General features: G+C 42.0%; 1 protein-coding gene across 6 annotated transcripts in view; it reads left to right on the forward strand.

The window, feature by feature from the left end:
* The window catches only part of nf1a (neurofibromin 1a), a 95160-nt gene that overhangs the window by 66589 nt on the left and 9665 nt on the right, over window positions 1-18906 (forward strand). For all 6 annotated transcript variants that reach the window (XM_042415405.1, XM_042415407.1, XM_042415406.1 and 3 more), the window contains 21 exons: window positions 3118-3550; window positions 3698-4038; window positions 5005-5207; window positions 6530-6723; window positions 6862-7002; window positions 9343-9622; window positions 9753-9967; window positions 10111-10172; window positions 10273-10414; window positions 10665-10766; window positions 11307-11447; window positions 12206-12332; window positions 12722-12853; window positions 13236-13371; window positions 14119-14279; window positions 14369-14491; window positions 14578-14696; window positions 14805-14905; window positions 17302-17444; window positions 17710-17756; window positions 18223-18439. In XM_042415405.1, coding sequence (XP_042271339.1) covers window positions 3118-3550; window positions 3698-4038; window positions 5005-5207; window positions 6530-6723; window positions 6862-7002; window positions 9343-9622; window positions 9753-9967; window positions 10111-10172; window positions 10273-10414; window positions 10665-10766; window positions 11307-11447; window positions 12206-12332; window positions 12722-12853; window positions 13236-13371; window positions 14119-14279; window positions 14369-14491; window positions 14578-14696; window positions 14805-14905; window positions 17302-17444; window positions 17710-17756; window positions 18223-18439 — 3560 coding nt within the window. The remainder of the gene's footprint in view (window positions 1-3117; window positions 3551-3697; window positions 4039-5004; window positions 5208-6529; window positions 6724-6861; window positions 7003-9342; window positions 9623-9752; window positions 9968-10110; window positions 10173-10272; window positions 10415-10664; window positions 10767-11306; window positions 11448-12205; window positions 12333-12721; window positions 12854-13235; window positions 13372-14118; window positions 14280-14368; window positions 14492-14577; window positions 14697-14804; window positions 14906-17301; window positions 17445-17709; window positions 17757-18222; window positions 18440-18906) is intronic.

Here is an 18906-nt window from a genome sequence, read left to right on the forward strand (position 1 = left end):
TTGGCTGCATTCAACCCTGCATTTCCACTAATGGAGACAGAGGAACCAATAAGGCTGTTGTGGCCAATTAAGCTTTTAAGAATACAGCAGATACAGGCAACTACTACCTTGCTCTTTGTTAGGGTTATGAAGGGTTATGGGTTATGAATAAAGCATATCTAAACAAAGACCCCACATCACTACATTTTGTGTGTGAGTAACAATCTTATAGGTCAGAGGTGCTCACATCAGTGTTTCAGTTTGCTCTCTACTGAGCCTACCTGAATAAAAGCACAGTAAGAACATATAAGATAAACTTTCACAAACTGTTTTGCATATCCTTACCATGCGACATGACTGACGTTGCTCATGCAGTGAGTGAAACAGTGATCAGGTTGACACTGGCAGTACTTCAATGTCTACTCAGACCCACTAGACCAAGAGCTTATAAGTTTTAACTCATGCAGTCAAATTTTAGCCTCAGTCTAACTGGGCCATGTCATTTCAGTCTGCTTAACTTTTCCACCATTGCCACTTTCCAAACCTCTGTCACTAGAGTTGTTTTAAATAGCCACACTCTAGTGAATAATGTAGTTCTCCATTAAAAACATTAAGATTTTTTTTTTAATTTCTGCTTACCATATCAGGATATTAACATGACTTATGAATATTTATTTGAAACACAGACAATCACATGTTGCAAAAATCCATTTATTTAAAACATGACATTTGGACTCTCAAAGTCTTAAAATGCTCTTTTTCATGTGCACAAGAGTTATCAAGGTACAGTCGGATTAGAAAGTCTGCTTTACAGGTAAGAGATCATAGATAGTTCAACTGACAAAAGCAAAGTTCAACAGAGGTGTATTAATACAACAAGGACTGTTGGCCAACAATTTACCCAACTTTCTGACATTCTGTTATTTCAACACAGGTTTGGCAGCACATGAGGTCCCTAGTATCAAATCTAGGACTAGATCTTGGTCCACCCTTTTGTCCGTTTTTTAAATTATGGTGTTCACTCTGTTATGTAGTAAAACAAGTAAATTAGGCTAAATCAAATAGTCTTACAGTAAGTTTCAATTTTTCTAAGCAAGTGCGTATAGAAAGTAGCATATCATGTTAGATGTTTTAAGTTATAGCTAACTTAGACTCGTGAAAAATATACATCTCACTCTTCAAAATATTCTATTCTTAAGTTGGCCAAGAACACATTTTTGCTGTGTTACTTTTGACTAAAGACTTGGCAATAAGTATTTCAAATTAGAGTAGTTTTATGTACTTCAGATTTTTTTCTAAAAATCCACTTTTAGCATTATACATAAAACTGTCTACATGTTTTACTAATGCTGAGAATCAAACCTCAATACATTTCTGGTACCTACTAACATGTCTGAAGCACTGAGTATCAAAAAGTGCAAAAACTGCAGAGTACCAAAAACTGGCATCAAATGCATTCTCAGATTTGTAATCTAGTCATTTTTTTATTTAGATTAAAATGTTGCCAATTTTAGCTGCTCATGTATAGACAGCATTTAACATTTAAGAACTTGGCTGATTTTATAAATAAAAAAGGTTCTTGTAGAAAAATGTGTTTACATCTCTCAAAGTCACATATCAAGAAATGGTTCTTTTTGAATTCAGAATGGAAATTCTGGTATTATATTGGTGCAAGTGTCCAAAGTTTGAAACAATACCCAGGCTGCCCTACATTTTACTGGGTTTTAATCAAATTCTGTGAGGTGAAATAAACTGGAAAGAACATAAATGAAACATGCTCAATTAACTCGCAGCACATCAGCTGAACTGACTGGTTGCTGTTTGTCTTGAGTTAAGTGTCTGGGGCTAGAGTTTGCCATGGTGGGGTTACTTCCTCACACAACAAGGGGCATGTTCTCTAGATCCCTGGGAACCTCCAGACAGGAGTCCCTGGAGCTAGAGCTCTGCATCTGACTGGCCTTTTCTTCAGGATCAAAAGCCATTGCAGTAGCCCCTTCCTCAAGTTCTGTCCCAGCCCCCTCCCCTGCCTCTTGTATTTCAGCCTGCCTCTCTTCCTCCATCCTGCTATCTGCTCTCACTTCCTCAAGCATGACACTGGCGTCACAAGGCCCAACCAGTCCTCCGACCTCGGGCAGGTCAGTGCCCCAGTAGCCCGTACCACTCACCAAATCCATGTTGGACCGGGAGGTTCGGGGAGCATAAACCCGGCGCTGAAGTTGGCAGACCTGGCATGCCAGTACCACGGTAGCAACGAGCAGGCACATTATCAGCCCCCCTGCTGAACTTACAGCAATCAGTCCCATCTCAGTGTCAATCAAGCAGTCAAGCCGGGTGCCATTGTTGTCCGTATTCGAGTTTGTGTAGCTGAGCTCCACAGCAGGGGTTGAGCTGCCACTTGTAATTTCTGTTTCATTTGAAGACGGTTGCGAGGTTGAAGAGTTTGCATTAGTAAGACAGAACATCAGCTGGTTGAGCGTGAGAACCAACCAGAGAGAAGTTCTCGTACCGCCTTCCATTGTGCTCTGAAATTAAGAGGTTTGAGTAAGAGTATATCCAATTTAAAAATTCAGACTTTTCTGCATGACTTACCTGCCTGCTTCTAAACAGTTTAAGGTCAATTTGAATACACTTAATCACTCCTAGTCCTGATGAAGCTACTACTTAAGAACTTAAGTAATGCCATTGCAAAAAATTCATACTAGAAACTTGATTTTACAATTAAGTTTTCCACTTAATCATTTTTTTAAGATTTGTGTTGACAATACTTACTTGAAGTAGTCTTATGTGGAGGTCTTGGTGGAGGAATGGAGTGAGACACCTGCTGCAGACGGACACTTGAGATGCTGTGAACTCACTTCCTGACCCTGTCTCAGGGTCTTTTTCTAGTTGAGTTATTTTGGGGCTTTGATACCACAGATACCACAGATGATGAAGAGCTCTTACAAGAAAAGAGACAAAAAAGAAATGTACTTTCTAACTAAGACTGCTTTCAATACTATCACATATTCTTATGCAATGAACAATTTTAGGCAAGCTTATGTGTACGAAACTCAACCCAAACACAGTAATGCATAATGTATTACTGAATGCTTGAATTTGAATATTACCTTTCTGATTTTCTCTGTCTAATTTATTTAGATTCAAAACAGGCCAGATCAATGGTGACCTGCTCATCTACCATGTGCTCCTCACCCTGAAGCCCTACTACGCCAAGCCCTACGAGATCGTGGTAGACTTAACACATGTAGGACCCAGCAATCGCTTCAAGACAGACTTTCTGTCCAAGTGGTTTGTGGTCTTTCCTGGCTTTGCTTATGAGAACGTAGCAGCTGTCTATGTCTACAACTGCAACACTTGGGTGAGGGAGTACACCAAGTACCATGAGCGGCTACTGACTGGCTTGAAGGGCAGCAAGCGGCTCCAGTTCATTGACTCTCCAGCTAAGCTAGCTGAACACATCGAACCTGACCAACAGAAGCTGCCTGCAGCCACGCTGACCCTGGAGGAAGACCTGAAAGTGTTCCACAATGCCCTCAAGCTGGCCCACAAAGACACCAAAGTCTCAATAAAGGTAAGGTTGCAGCCATAGCAGTTTGTACTAAAAAGTCCTTGATACCTAGACTGAAAGGATTGGGTTAGAAGAGTTTAGTAAGATCATGAGAGGGTCGAGCAAATCTTGTTTTCTTTTTCTGAAACAATGTGTTTTCTTGTTGATCAGGTCGGCTCAACAGCAGTGCAGGTGACCTCAGCCGAGCGGACTCGTGTCCTCGGCCAGCCTGTCTTCCTAAATGACGTCTACTATGCCTCAGAGATTGAAGAGATTTGCCTGGTTGATGAAAGCCAGTTCACCCTCACTATGGCCAACCAGGGCACACCACTCACATTCATGCACCAGGAGTGTGATGCCATCGTCCAGTCCATTATCCATATCCGGACACGCTGGGAGCTGTCGCAGCCCGACTCGATCCCCCAGCACACCAAAATCCGGCCAAAAGATGTTCCTGGCACTCTTCTCAACATCGCTCTGCTCAACCTGGGCAGTTCTGACCCCAGCCTCAGGTCAGTTCTGCATAGCATTTGGAGTTCCCCAAGGTTCTTTTACCTAGCCCTACCAGCCACAATGAAAAAAGCGTTGTCACAGTTGTATTTCTGCTGTGGACTCTAACCCAACTGAAGGAAATGACAATCCAAACTAGCCATATTGCAGCAAGGAAGTGCTCTCTTTCCAAAGAAGGCTCATCTGTTTGGTATCTTGCTTTTTAACAGGATTGATAGGCACCACAATTGAAAATCACTTCCATTTTGGGCTACAATGCAGATATTATCGTGTGTGGTTTTAGCAGTGTATACACATAGCTTGAGTTAGATTTCACTATATGGCCAAAAGTATGTGGACAACAGAATGTTAAACCTGTATTGATGTCATGTCATTCCAAAACCACAAGCGATAATGTTTTCCCATTCAGCCCCAAGAGCAAGTTGACTGATGAGGTCTGGCTCACAGTCAGCAGTGTAGTTCATCCCAAAGTTGTTGGATGGGGTGAGGTCAGGACTCTGTGCAGGTCAGCCAAGTTCTTCCACACCAAACTGGGAAAATCATTTCTTTATGGACCTGGCTTTGAGCATGGGGGCATTGTCATGCTGAAACAGGCAAAGTCTTTCTTACAACTATTGTGGCAACAGTTGGAAGCCCACCACTGTCTGACATATCATCGTATGCTGTAGCATTAACGTTTCTCCTCAGTTGAATTAAGAGGCCTAAACCAAGAAAAACAGACCCAGACCAAAGAATGTTGTACTTTTGGCCATATGGTGTTCTTTTTACAAGTTCAAGGCTTTGAACTCCCTCGTTTGTCAAATTCTTCACCATTTCCAATCTTCAATTCAGCATTATGTAGTTAAGGATCTGCTATTATTTGCATTTTCTGCTGAACAACTGAGGAATGGTAAAACCTGAAAACATTGTTTTTGCACTACACTTGGCAAAGCGTAACACCCCTAACCTGTTGTCCATCCCCCACCCAGGTCTGCAGCTTACAATCTATTGTGTGCTTTGACCTGCACCTTCAACTTAAAGATAGAGGGCCAGCTGCTGGAGACATCAGGTCTCTGCATCCCAGCCAACAACACCCTCTTCATAGTGTCCATCAGCAAGACTCTGGCTGCCAACGAGCCCCATCTCACACTGGAGTTTCTGGAGGAGTGCATCTCCGGCTTCAGCAAGTCCAGTAAGTTCCCTCAACACAGCTGCACACATGCTCTCACACATACATTGTCATACAGCCGTATCACATTATACTCACACCTAATAGACACATTGTGCTCAAATGGGTGTCTGAACATTTGCAACTCAATGAAAAAGTTTACATTTTCTGTGTTTTTGGAATATTAGAGGTTTTTGAGAGGGCTTTTCCACACAGGAGATTGGAGATGTCAGGGAATTTCATGAATATCCTTCAGATATCACAGGCATATACAACTTATTAACTTAAATATATTCATCATATAAAATGGGTATCCGCTTAACTGGTCCCCTATTTTCAGCACTACGGTTAATATAAAAGCCCTGCTAGCAGCAGGCTGAACCAAAAGCAATTTGAACCAACCATACAGTATTGTCTTCTTTAAAGCCCTGTGCTCCTACCAGTTTTAAAGAATAAAAATAGTACTTACTTAACTAGTAAGGAAAAACATTTTAGTTCTTGGATGTACTCCTAACTAGTTATTCAAAAGCCATGATGAATCCTTGTTATTCCAAAGAGGACTTAATATGAACATTTCCATGTTTATATTTATATACTGGGGCTCTGCTGGAATATATTTGATTTACAGTTAAAAACTCCTTATTCATCTTTATACAGGCCCTTTATACAGCCCTCAGTGTTCAACCTCTGTCTGAAACTGGCCCTTTTAACTCCTGTCCCTTTAAGGCCCGCCTCCCAATGAGCCCACTCTGTTCTGATTGGCCAAGGGCCAAGTCTGCCGAGGGGCAGCCTCTGCCAGCCCCAGAGTCTACGTAAACAAACAATAGTAGTTGGAGTTTGTGATTTTTTTTTTCCCCATTCTTTACTCAAAATATTAACTAACTCAAATACATCCGTACATGTTTGAGCCAGAATCCAATCGAAATATGAGAATGGACAACATGAACAACACATGGATCAACCTTAGCAACAACCTTAGCAACAAAGACTACAAAACAGACGGCTGTTTGTGGGCATGCAGGAATGATCTGACATCAGTTTGATGGGGAAATAGAGGTAACTTTGCAAACAAAGTGTGATGACTGTCAGATGTGACAAAGCTCCTCCTGAGACACAGAAGACAACTGTTTTCACAGGATGAGGAGTTCTAACAACCATGACCAGTAAACTGACCTTTATGTATAAAATTGGTGGAGTGTCCCCTTCAGGAAAAGTTTTTTAAAAAGCGGTCAAGATGGTATTTTTTTTAACAACCAAAACAAAGCTCAATAGTATGAGCTACTCCAAGTAAGTGACAATAAGAAAGAGAAAATCTTATTTAATTCACAAATGATGATGTTCTGCAGGTATTGAGCTGAAGCATCTCTGTCTGGAGTACATGACACCCTGGCTGCTCAACCTGGTTCGCTTTTGTAAACACAACGATGATGCCAAGCGCCAGCGCGTCACCGCCATTTTGGACAAACTCATCACCATGACCATCAATGAAAAGCAGATGTATCCCTCTATTCAGGCCAAGATCTGGGGCAGCTTGGGCCAGGTGAGTGCACTACACTAACACTTTATGGATACACTACCTGTACAACTGATGTAATTGCTAACACTAGTGTCCATTTAGTCATTTGATTGTAGAGAGGTGCTGTGGATCTGACCTGTAGCACTCTCAATGTGTCCTCAGATAACAGACCTGCTGGACGTGGTGTTGGACAGTTTTATTAAGACCAGTGCCACAGGAGGCCTGGGCTCCATCAAGGCAGAAGTCATGGCTGATACTGCAGTGGCTCTGGCTTCGGGGAATGTCAAACTGGTCTCCAGCAAGGTGAGCTTGTACATACTGGAATAATGTCTGCACTTACTTGCACTCAGTGCACATGTTATCATGTGCAGACACATGGAAATCTGAAGATGTTGAAGCTATGTTGATGCAATAAAGATGCCCCTCACTACAGTTTGACCAGGCATTTAAACAAGGAACCTGTCACATGTAATATTAATACTCAATACTTAATATTACATTCACTCTAAATGCTATTAAATGCACATCTCATATTTAATAACTAAACAGAAATCCAAATGTTATTCAATAGTATTAATACAAAACTGGTGTATTACAGTATTGAAGTAGTTTTATAGTTGTGGGACAACATGGCAAAGATTAATGATAATTAATGGACAAATGCATATTTATCAGAGATTTAGTGTCTGTACTAATTTGACACTGATGTGAGGAATCATCAACAAATGTTAAAATTAAATACTTACCAACTGAAGAAATAAATCCGAAGCAGTAAATCACTCCTGACTTAGAGGATCCAAAGCAACAAACTCATCCACTCACTATCCATCATCTGTGTGCTCTGTATCCTAATTCAGCCTGCTACTCAGATAAACAAACACAACATACACAGGCAGACACAATAGAAAAGCCAGGCCCTGGCTCCTATTATGGCAGACACCAGCACTGCACTGAATAGTGGCCATTGTGAAGACTGTTGCCTAAGAAAAGTCGGTCAGTGTTTAACTTGAAGTGCTGATCCCCTCAGTGATGTTCTGTAGTTCAACCAAAGTGTTGTAGTGGATTTAAGAATATTAAATTAACAACTGCACGTAGTTGTTTGACCATACATGAGTCTTAATGCTGGTGTTATCCACAGGGTTGCTGTCTGATGTCATGGCAGGACAACCTACTGAGCACAATGGACCCTTGTCTGTGACTTGAACTCTTTGTCACCCTAGAATTGAACAAATGCTATTTTCTTGGTGGTTATAACCATAGACATATTGTCATATGTATCAGCTCCATATCCAAAAACATGTCAACATGTTCTAAGTTTTAGCACAGTAAATTGCTCAAAACATGATTTTTACATTTTATTACAACTTCTACATGATGTTGTTTTAAGTGAGCTGTACAACTTTAGGAGTTTGAGGAGTTATTTTTAGCTTATGTGAAGCTACAGTAAGTCCACTACATTTAGCTGAAGATAAGCTAAAGCTAGCTCCACTCACAGACTGGGAGACAGCACAGCCCGAAACCTTTGAGGGTTGAATTTGCAGTAAGATGTATGGAAGGTTAAAGATGCTCTAATCAGCATGTTTAAATTAACAATAGAACAACTGATTATGTGCATTGTGAAAAGGTTTGCATCAGCTCTACAGAGCCTTTTCAGCTTCTCGGGCCTTGCTTTGGTTTTATGGCCCACAAACTCTGCTCTAATCAACCTTACTGTCAGCAGGCAGCTGTTTTCAGAGAAAAAGCTCTAAAAACCCACCGTACACCACCAGCACCAAACAGTTAGCAGCTAGCTCATGAACATAGCAGAGCGTTTAGCAGCTAAAAGAGCCACAGTTTCTTTGAGGAGTTGGTGGAGACCAAACCAGAGCTAAAAGAAGAGTGGTGAATATCGGCTTTCGTCATCAGGTGGACACGAATAGAACTTGCTCTGTGCCTGCTGGATGTGTAAACTGCTTGCTGATGTACAAAAACCCCTATAACAACTCTAAGATGATACTATGTCAATGTTATGTTTGCAGCTTGTTCTGCTGCCAAGTGATCGAAAAAAAATCAATTAATGCAACTATTGATACAGATGGCTAATGTGAAATCTTTAAAATGTTAATACTCATTTCTCAATTAAATTAAAATGGCACATGTGTAACACCATATAATAGAATAAAAGCAGTGCAGTCTCAGGATATGCTGTATTTTGATATAAAATATTGCTAGATAGCCATCACTGGGGTACAGCCACTACCCAGTATTGGCCAGCTGTCTTTGTCTTTATGCTTGTAAATTAACATTAGGTCGAAACCAGCATAATGCATAACTTTCAAGACACACAGGACAGGAGAGAAGGTGGGTGCACAGAAGAAGTAGTGATCTCTGGTGAGATCTGATCTATTTGAAGTGAGATTTATGATGGCTTTGGTTGATCAGTATGGCCACATGTGTTGCCACCCAGGTGTACTACAGTGACATCATATACATAGGAGTTTGTCATGATAGCTGCCTACAGAGTTAATTGATATCAAGGAATGTTCAATTGTCGGACAAATAATGTTTAATTTTCCCATCAGCCGTCATCATTTTGGGAATAATATGAAAACTTCTTTTGACTGAGGTGTTTGAATGTCGGTCTTGTCTCATGCTCTGTGGCAGGTTATTGGTCGGATGTGTAAGATCATTGACAAGACCTGCCTGTCACCAACGCCCACACTGGAGCAGCACCTGATGTGGGATGACATCGCCATCCTGGCACGGTACATGCTCATGCTGTCCTTCAACAACTCGCTGGATGTCGCAGCCCACCTGCCATACCTGTTCCATGTGGTGACCCTGCTGGTAGCCACCGGGCCGCTGTCCCTCAGGGCCTCCACCCACGGTTTGGTTATCAACATCATTCACTCCCTGTGCACCTGCTCGCAGCTCAACTTCAGTGGTGAGGACTTACTGTATCTGTGTATTTGGGCCTGCAGTCATATTAGTGATATAATCTTACAGTGTGAAAGATCAGTGCAATTCTAAAACTAGTAGTACTTACACAACATGTGTCCTACCAATGATTTCAGAGGAGACCAAGCAGGTTCTGCGGCTGAGCCTGACTGAGTTCTCCCTGCCAAAGTTCTACCTGCTGTTTGGCATCAGCAAAGTCAAGTCAGCAGCTGTTATAGCCTTCCGCTCCAGCTACCGGGACCGCTCCTTCTCCCCAGGGTCCTACGAGAGGGAGACCTTCGCCCTGTCCTCCTTGGAGACTGTCACCGAGGCCTTACTGGAGATCATGGAGGTCAGCTGTCGTTCCCTCTTGCATTCTTTTCATATAGTATACCCATAGCATGTGTCTCTACACTAAATGTGTTATTCAGTCACACATGCACACATCTTGTCAGTTTCTTTCAATCCGTTTGCTATGTATTGTTTTTTCTTTAGGCTTGTATGAGGGATATCCCAGCTTGCAAGTGGTTAGACCAGTGGACAGAGCTTGCACAGAAGTATGAACCTCCTCCTTTTTTTAAAAAATTTTAATGAAACCACGCTAACTACATGAAGGTGCAATGACTAACGTATGTGCTTGTGTGTCTGTGTGTGCAGGTTTGCATTCCAGTACAACCCGTCCCTCCAGCCCAGAGCGCTTGTGGTGTTCGGCTGCATCAGTAAGAGGGTGAGCCACGGCCAGATCAAGCAGATCATCCGAATCCTCAGCAAGGCCAGCCCTCTGCTCAGCATAGACCGGGTTAGTGTGTACACTCACTTCTGACACTGTTTGTCTAATGCTCTGTGGGGTCGAGCATCATTTTAGAGTTCTTAATACATGTGCCAATACATTTGACATTTTTAAATATTCTTTTTTTTTTTTACATTGAGGAATGTAAATATGTTTTTTAACAAAACAAAATAATCAAACAAAAATAATCCAAACTTCTCTATGCATTTGTGTTTGATTGAATTTTTCTTTGTCTCTTCCCCTCATCCCACCACGTCAGGGTCTTGAGAGCTGTCTGAAGGGGCCAGACAATTACAACAGCCAAGTATTAATTGAGGCCACTGTCATTGCTCTGACCAAGCTGCAGCCTCTACTCAGCAAGGTATACTACCACTGTCCTCTGTTTCAGCTTTTATTTTGACATAGTAGGGAAGTCTGTTCCTATTTTATTGATGTTTCTCAATTCTATCAAATGAATGAACTGAAGGCTTACATTTGTAAACTTTAAATTGTTTCAATATTTGAAATGGCTGCTGGTGGTGCTTGGAGCTTTTAACAGGCTTAACTGCTATCTAACACACAGCACCAACAGTGTCTCTGGATGATGTTTTGGCTTCTCCAGATAAATGGTTTGAAAATGAAGGTGAAGTTGACCAGACAAAGTACAAACTGTGTAGCAGTTTTCCACTTTCTGTAGCAACATAGTAAAGTAAATGTAGTTGGAGAGTGGGACCGTCGCCTTTCTGGGGGGCATAATCTCCAAGGTGGGTTGTTATTTTCAGGAACGCTGAGAAGTTCTGAATCATCTACTGTCATTTTTAGAATTTGGTTTTTATTTATGCTATGACCATTGCAGGACAGCCCTCCCTCTGCTGCTTTTCTACCAGTCACACTGTGTATGAGCTACTGTGTCTGCTTGCAGGAATCTCCCATGCACAAAGCTCTGTTCTGGGTGGCAGTAGCTGTGCTGCAACTGGATGAAGTCAACCTGTACTCTGCTGGAACCGCCCTGCTGGAGCAGAACCTCCACACTCTGGACACAATGCGCGTCTTCAATGACAAGGTAAAACACACACAACAACACACACTACACACCGCTGAAAAGCATAACAGTTCACTACAGTTTTAAGAGTGTAGACTCTCATTTGGTTTACACTGGGTAGCAATTACAAGTGAACAGCTCTAAATTCACATATGAATGTACACTAAATGACATGAACACACTGCGATTCAAGCATTTATGCTGCATTTAAAGGTGGTTAGTGATGCATGTGACCACAAATATAATGCAATATTGATGCATATGTGCATTAAACTGCATTCAAAAAGACCACCTAGTCAACGTTTCAATGTTCCTGTAATACAACATAGTTGACTTGCTTTTGTCAAAACAACTCTGCCAACTCATTCCAACACTGAAACAGAAAATCATTTCATTTCAACTACTCAACACTCTGTATTTACTTGAACATAATGAAATAAATGCATTAAATGTGTCTTTCCGGTGTCTCTATCATCCCCCTGACTCTAGCACTAGCTCCTATTACTCACTTTTCTCTGGGAAAAAAAACAGTTACTGTGCTGGAATCAGAAGTGACTATATATTTACTCTTCAAAAACAACTTGAGAATTAATGACTCAACTCTTGTTTATAACATGTAGAGGAAAAATATTGTTGTTACTCTTGACAAGCATGTTGTAGTCATAAGTGCTCCATACAGACCAGCAGCACTGCCTCAGCGTTACTGACCACATTAATGCTTCCTCATCTCTTTTTTAAAAAATTTTCCCCACTCTGTTTTACTACACCTGCTCCTTCAGAGTCCAGAGGAGGTGTTCATGGAGATCAGGCGTCCCTTAGAGTGGCACTGTAAGCAGATGGATCACTTTGTGGGCCTCAACTTCGGTGCCAACTTCAACTTTGCACTGGTGGGCCACCTACTCAAAGGTAAAGACAACAGAGATTACTAGTGTGTTCATATGAATCACTTACTGTATACAGAGAGAAAGTAATGACCTTCAGTGCTCTCAGTGTGATTTAGCAGTACATTACAGTATGTGTACAGTATGTACACGGGGCATGCTGAGCACTTTTAACTGCAGTGTTTCAGGAAGGAAGTCAAAGTCAGCTTCAGGCAGAGTGACAGTGAGCACCACTGATGTAGTATTAGTGTTTTGTCTGGGTGCAGATACTCCTGCCTCAGCATCATAGCTTTTTGTAGAGTTAACTGTCCAGAATAAAGCTGCTGATTGTTTAGGTGAACCAGAGACATTTGGATGTGTTTCTTGTCTTGGACTGCCAGTCTGTATTATTCTGTGATATCTCTGTGTCTCAAGGCTACAGACACCCATCAGCCACCACAGTAGCAAGGACTGTGAGAATTCTACACACACTGCTGGCTCTCATCAGCAAACATCTGAAATGTGACAAGTTTGAGGTGAACACCCAGAGTGTGGCCTATCTGGCTGGTATGTAACACTTAGTGTTATTTTGCATTCACATCCTCATTTATACATCTCAACATAACACAAGACTTGTCCCCTGCGTTATGTGTAGCACCAACCATAACCTAGACTATGAGTTATATTTCTGATCTGATCTCCATGACTACATGATCCAGCAAAGAACATTTCATCACAATTAAGAGTCTATTTTGTATAATGGTGTGCAAGTGTTTGACCACAGATAGATGTATTGGTCTCCTTTGGCAGAAGCCAGCATCTAATTACTTCTTGTAGCCAAGAGTCTGTATTTTCCATCTGTGAAGTGTAGCTTCTTGGTTGTGCTGGGTTTGGCTGGGGCTCGGCATTACTGTAGGTGACCATCATATTATCCTGTTGTTCTGTGTAGCACTGCTGACTGTATCTGAGGAGGTCCGCAGTCGTTGCAGCCTCAAACACAGGAAGTCGCTACTGATTTCTGACCTCTCCATGGACCCTGTACCCATGGACACCTACTCCAGTCACATCACTGATCCCAGCTGCAGGTGAGCTGATGAAGAGAACGCAAAACCAAGGATGTAGCTGTTGGATCTCTCTGCAGCCATATGGGCAGACTGATTCCAATTTTAAAAAGCAGCTTGATGAGCATGCACACTAATTATCACACTTATTATTGTTGTTGTTGTTATTATTATACCTCTCTTTAAAGAAGACTTCACTTTTTGATATAAGGCTTGATCATGGTCAGGGTGGAGTATACAGCAGAAGCTAATTTACTAACTTAGATTGGTGGCCTGATGTACAGTCATCTCTTTCGAGTAGAGTAAAGCTTTTTGTGAGCGATATTCTTCCACAGCTGCTCTGTCCCATCCTAACAAGCCTGGCACTTTCCACCAAAAAGTCCTTGAAGTTATCTATTCCCCTGTCTGTAGAGTACGATAGATTCAAATGATCTATTCTGTGACTACTGCTAGAGGACAGAGGGCCAAAAATGAAATGAAGCCGAATTGTTCATGAAGTGAACTCCCTTCTCCACAATACTTACAGATACATTTTTTCTACACATTTTTTTTTAAGATGTATGAAAATAACTCTGCTTTGAAAAATAATTTGTCTAGTGTAGTGTTTCCACAAAAAAATGTTCAGTTCCTCCATTAAAGTCTTTAAAAAGACATTGCCTTCGTCCACCTCTTTGAAAAATTCAGAATCTATAAATATGCTAATATTTTTCATTTCAGAGTGGTCCAGTTGAAATCTGTCACCTGACCTTTGTCTATTCAACTTCCTCACAGAACTCTTCGAGAGACTCAGCCGTGGACATCACCTCAGGTTTCAGAGCGCTACCTTTCAGCCCATCACTACCCCACAGTGGGCCAGATCAGCCCACGAACACGCAAGTCCATGAGCCTGGACATGGGTCAGCCCTCACAGGCCACCACCAAGAAGCTCCTGGGTATTACTCATCCTTCAATGCATGTCCATCTGTCCCCTGGGGAGGCCTCCACAATGAAAATAAATGTGTTGTGTTTGTGTATTTCCCAGGCACCAGGAAGAGCTTTGACCATCTCATATCGGACTCCAAAGCACCAAAGAGACCAGAGATGGAATCAGGCATGACCACCCCTCCCAAGATGAGGCGTGTTGCAGAGAATGACTATGAGATAGGTGAGAGTACAGGCTGCAGTCCTGGCATTTTCTTCTACATGACACAGCTGTCTTGATGAAATATTTATATCATGTCATAACCGCAGAGACGCAAAGAATCGGGAACTCTCACCTTCGTAAAGTGTCTGTGTCAGAGTCCAACGTTCTGCTGGATGAAGAGGTGCTGACTGACCCCAAGATCCAGGCTCTTCTGCTCACTGTGCTGGTAGGGCACACAACACAGCATGCACAAAAAAAACTCAGAACATAAATGCTCCAAATGAAACCTGAACTCACGGTCATTTGTTAACAGACTGCCACTCTGATTTTCCAGGCCACCCAGGTCAAATATACCACTGATGACTTTGACCAGCGGATTCTTTACGAGTACTTGGCTGAAGCTAGCGTTGTCTTCCCAAAGGTTTTTCCAGTTGTGTAAGTAGCCAACATGTAGCCTTTCCTTTGCTCAGTCTAGAGTCTGATACAAGAGTGCATCTAAGCAAACCTGTCATCACTATAAACTGTGAAGTGCAGGAAGAATGTATTTCTGTCTTTTTGAGCAGCTGCTTGTTTACTGAATTGTTAATTGCTTTTTAATCTTAGTCTTGGTTTTCATCTGAATTTTGGACCAGGTCTCATTAGAAAACATTGTGACACAGGTTCACAATTTTTCAAGTGTGTCTTAAAACAACAGTCAGGTGTCCATATGAACAGTGAAGGAGGTTTTCCTTGCTGTAATCATTCCTCCTGTTCATGCTGGCTTTGAAAAGATCCCCTTCAAAGGTGCTTACAGTATAAGTGATGGAGGCCAAAATCCTCTGTGTGTCCACTCAGTCATATTGTGCACAAATGCATTTAAAAAGTTGATCTGAAGCTTATATGAGTCTTCAGCAGTCTGAGTTAGTCATATCAAGTGGATATCTGACACATTTACAGTCTTTTTAGCATCAAAGTCCCTCTTTGTGTTTCCTCAGACAGTGTTTCCCTGTTGAGCTGTGGTGGAAGTAAAGTAACAAAAAGAGGAACTTTGGCACTAAAAAGACTGTAACGTTGAAAGATATCTACTTGATTTGACTCATTTGGACGCTGAAGCTTCATATTAGCTTCAGATAGTCTCCTTCAGTCAGTGATGGTTGATACTTTTGAGTCTTACTATGATGCACTCTATGAGAAAATTTGGTGAAACAAATACCAACCCACTTTGTGTTCCTCCTTGTGGTTGTGAAGCTTCCTTTGGCTTCTGTGGTCGCTGCTTCAATTTCAGGATGAAAAAAACATGAGTGTAACTACCAGTAGGCTGGAAAGTCCAAATGTAAAACTACTTGTGTTTTTACAGCAGGTATACAGGTCTCTTTTCTTCAACGCCACTGCACAAGCTGTCGACATATATAGAGCACCATTTACACAGACTAACAATACACACACGAAGATCAGCAGGCTGCTATGGTTAAGTCATCAAGTTGAAACATAGCTTATTTTGAACATAGAAAAAGAGTTTCATGTCTATGTTGGTTACATGTTAGAGTTGAGATAGAACCATAGACTGTAAAAAAATATGGAGGTAGTCACCGTGACTGCACCCATTGGTTTCTGAAGAGGGGTTTTGAAACTTATAGTGGGCGGCTCCGACTGCCACCATCTTTGCAGTGCCTGACCCTGCCTAACTCCCAGCTAATCCAAAATGGGCGAAGAGGTGGAGCTGGGGCAGGCCGAATGAAGCCTGTTTGCTGAAACAAGCCACCTACCAGCTAGCGACATGTCACTCAGAGCACCTACATCCTTAATTATACATAACTTTATGGCTTAATAAGATTTAAACGGGTGAGTTATAAAAAAAAATCACCCCCTGTACAGTTGTCATGAAAGGAAAGATTAGCTTTAGAGACAAAAATCTTTTTTTGTACCAGGCTATAAACATGTTTATTTCTGCTGTATAGTTGGGCATTTTAACATGGAGGTCTATGGGGATTGACTTGCTTTTGGAGCCTCAAGTGGCCATTCGAGGAACTGCAGTTTTTGGCACTTCAGCAGTGGCTTCACTTTTCAGTCCCAGAGGTTGCTGCTTGGATAGAACTTAAAATTCCCATCTTCCCTGAGCAGTTGGAAGTCATTCCTTATTAACTGTTACCATGGTGGAACCGTAAAACAGACTGTATTTGTAGAAGAGCCAGAGTATGAAGACACTGACATGCACACTGAGTGTTGTGCCGTGCAGATAATGTTGATTAGAACAGATAAAGGCATGAGTGTGACTTTTTTTTTTAAAATGCTGCCTTCACTTTATATGAGAATTACTAATGTCCAGCTGCTGACTTCAGCAGTACGTTGAACACAAAGATGAAAGGTTTCCACAGACTTCTGTTATTATTTATTGTCATATTGTGATATAGCCATCTTCATCTTGGGCTCCTGACTGTTATTTTAGGACAATCTTGAAATCGTGAACAGGTCATTTAATGTGAAACTAACACATCACAATTTAGCAGTTTGTGTTGAATATACACACAGTATATTTTTAGCCAGTGCAGTCTGCACTGGTTTAGTAGTTTGGAGTGCCAGTCAGTGAAAACGGTTTCACAGAGGAGTTATAACAGAAAGCCTGAGTTACAAACTGGGGATGAGGAGGTTTCCCCAGCAAGGAGGGTCTAAAGGAATCAAGTTACCCTTTTAAAGCTTTACCTTCAGTAGAGACTAACAGTCAGAATACATCAACCTCTGCTGCTTTGATTTTGACCATTCTTTCTTTTTTAAGTCCAAGTGCCCAAACCTCCTGAAAGTGCAATACTAAATCATTTTATAAATTTGTGTTTGTGTGCATGTGTCCTCCTTAGCCACAACCTGCTGGACTCTAAGATCAACACTGTGCTGTCCATGTGCCAGGACACCAACCTCCTGAACCCTGTCCACGGCATTGTCCAGAGTGTGGTGTACCACGAAGAGTCGCCCCCACAGTACCAGCCCTCCTATTTACAAAGTAATAATAAGTGCCTTCTTCACATGTTCTACTGGCCTCCTCATGCATATTACTGCGCTGATTGACACAACCTGTTGCTTATAAAGAAAGCATCCTAAATGTCTCAGATGTGTAAGAGAGATTAACTGAGATGCACAGCAGCTCCATGCTTTTGTAAGGAAGCATTTTAACCCTGCCTCTCCTGTCTCCCTTGTCATGTTACCTCCTCCCACTTACCCCCCCCCCCCCCCCCCCCCCCCTTCTCTCCCTCTCTCTCATTTCACAGGCTTTGGCTTTAATGGACTTTGGAGGTTTGCCGGTCCCTTCTCTAAGGTATGAATGATTCTTTCCTCTTGTCATACTTTCATTTTCCCTGAGGCGCCCTCGGCTGTCACGCAGGAGAAATTCAGCTTACTAAGCAATTACACGACAGTTCTGCAACCAGTCTGCCAATTGGTGTTGTGATATATGAAGTGTCTCCCCCACAAGTGCAAACACAAGCTGTGTGTGCACACACAAACACACAGCAGTGCAGAGAAGCTGCGGATCATTTGAAGTCTATTAATACTGGATCTCCTAGATTCTTGTCAGTTCAGAGTACACAACAAATAGTGCAGTGACATCATGTCCAGCTCCCCCGTGACCCTATACAGGGTTATTATAAACATAATTTAACAGAATTATAGCACAATGTACTATGTATGCAAACTTGCACAACACATTTCATTGCAAAAGAAGTGTAAGCCAGACTTTTCATCCCACAGTTTACCACTTTATGAAATCACTATTTAACCTGCAGCAAACCCAGATACCGGACTATGCCGAGCTGATTGTCAAGTTTCTGGAGGCACTGATTGACAGCTACCTGCCGGCGGCTGACGAGGAGCGTGGGGAGGAGCAGCTGCGGACGCCCACCTCCCCCTACCCCCCCACCAGCCAGAGCCAGCTCAGCATCACTGCCAACCTCAACCTGTCCAACTCCATGACCTCACTGGCCACCTCGCAGCATTCACCAGGTCTCATAACACGCACACACAACCACACCCAACTGTAAACTTGTGTATATTGTGTGTGTGGGTGAGAAATTGTTGAGTTGGTGGAGATTATGGGAGTGGAAAGTAGGAACAAAGTAGAATGTATTTTTGAAAATATTACTGATTTTATTTGTTGTAATTAACAACTGTACTATACACTTCCTCTTCACTTATCAGGCCTAAGTTCCAGATGACAGTTGCAGAGTTTAATCTTAGTGTTGTGGTTTGGCAGCTCCTCTAAGCAGCTGACTGATGACTTGACAAGAAAGAGAGCTGACTCTAACAAAGACAGAGATAGCGGTAGAAAGGGAACTGTTCATTTCAAAAGAACAGCACACAGAGAAGGAGGGACATCAGCTGTTAAGTGTCGCATCACAACAAGAAGACCTGACCAGGAAACAACTTGTCTGTGCTGAGTTTACCTGTTCACAATTTCACTGAGTTTACCA

This window comes from Thunnus maccoyii, chromosome 6 (assembly GCF_910596095.1).
Source record: "Thunnus maccoyii chromosome 6, fThuMac1.1, whole genome shotgun sequence".
Classification (NCBI taxonomy): Eukaryota; Metazoa; Chordata; class Actinopteri; order Scombriformes; family Scombridae; genus Thunnus; species Thunnus maccoyii.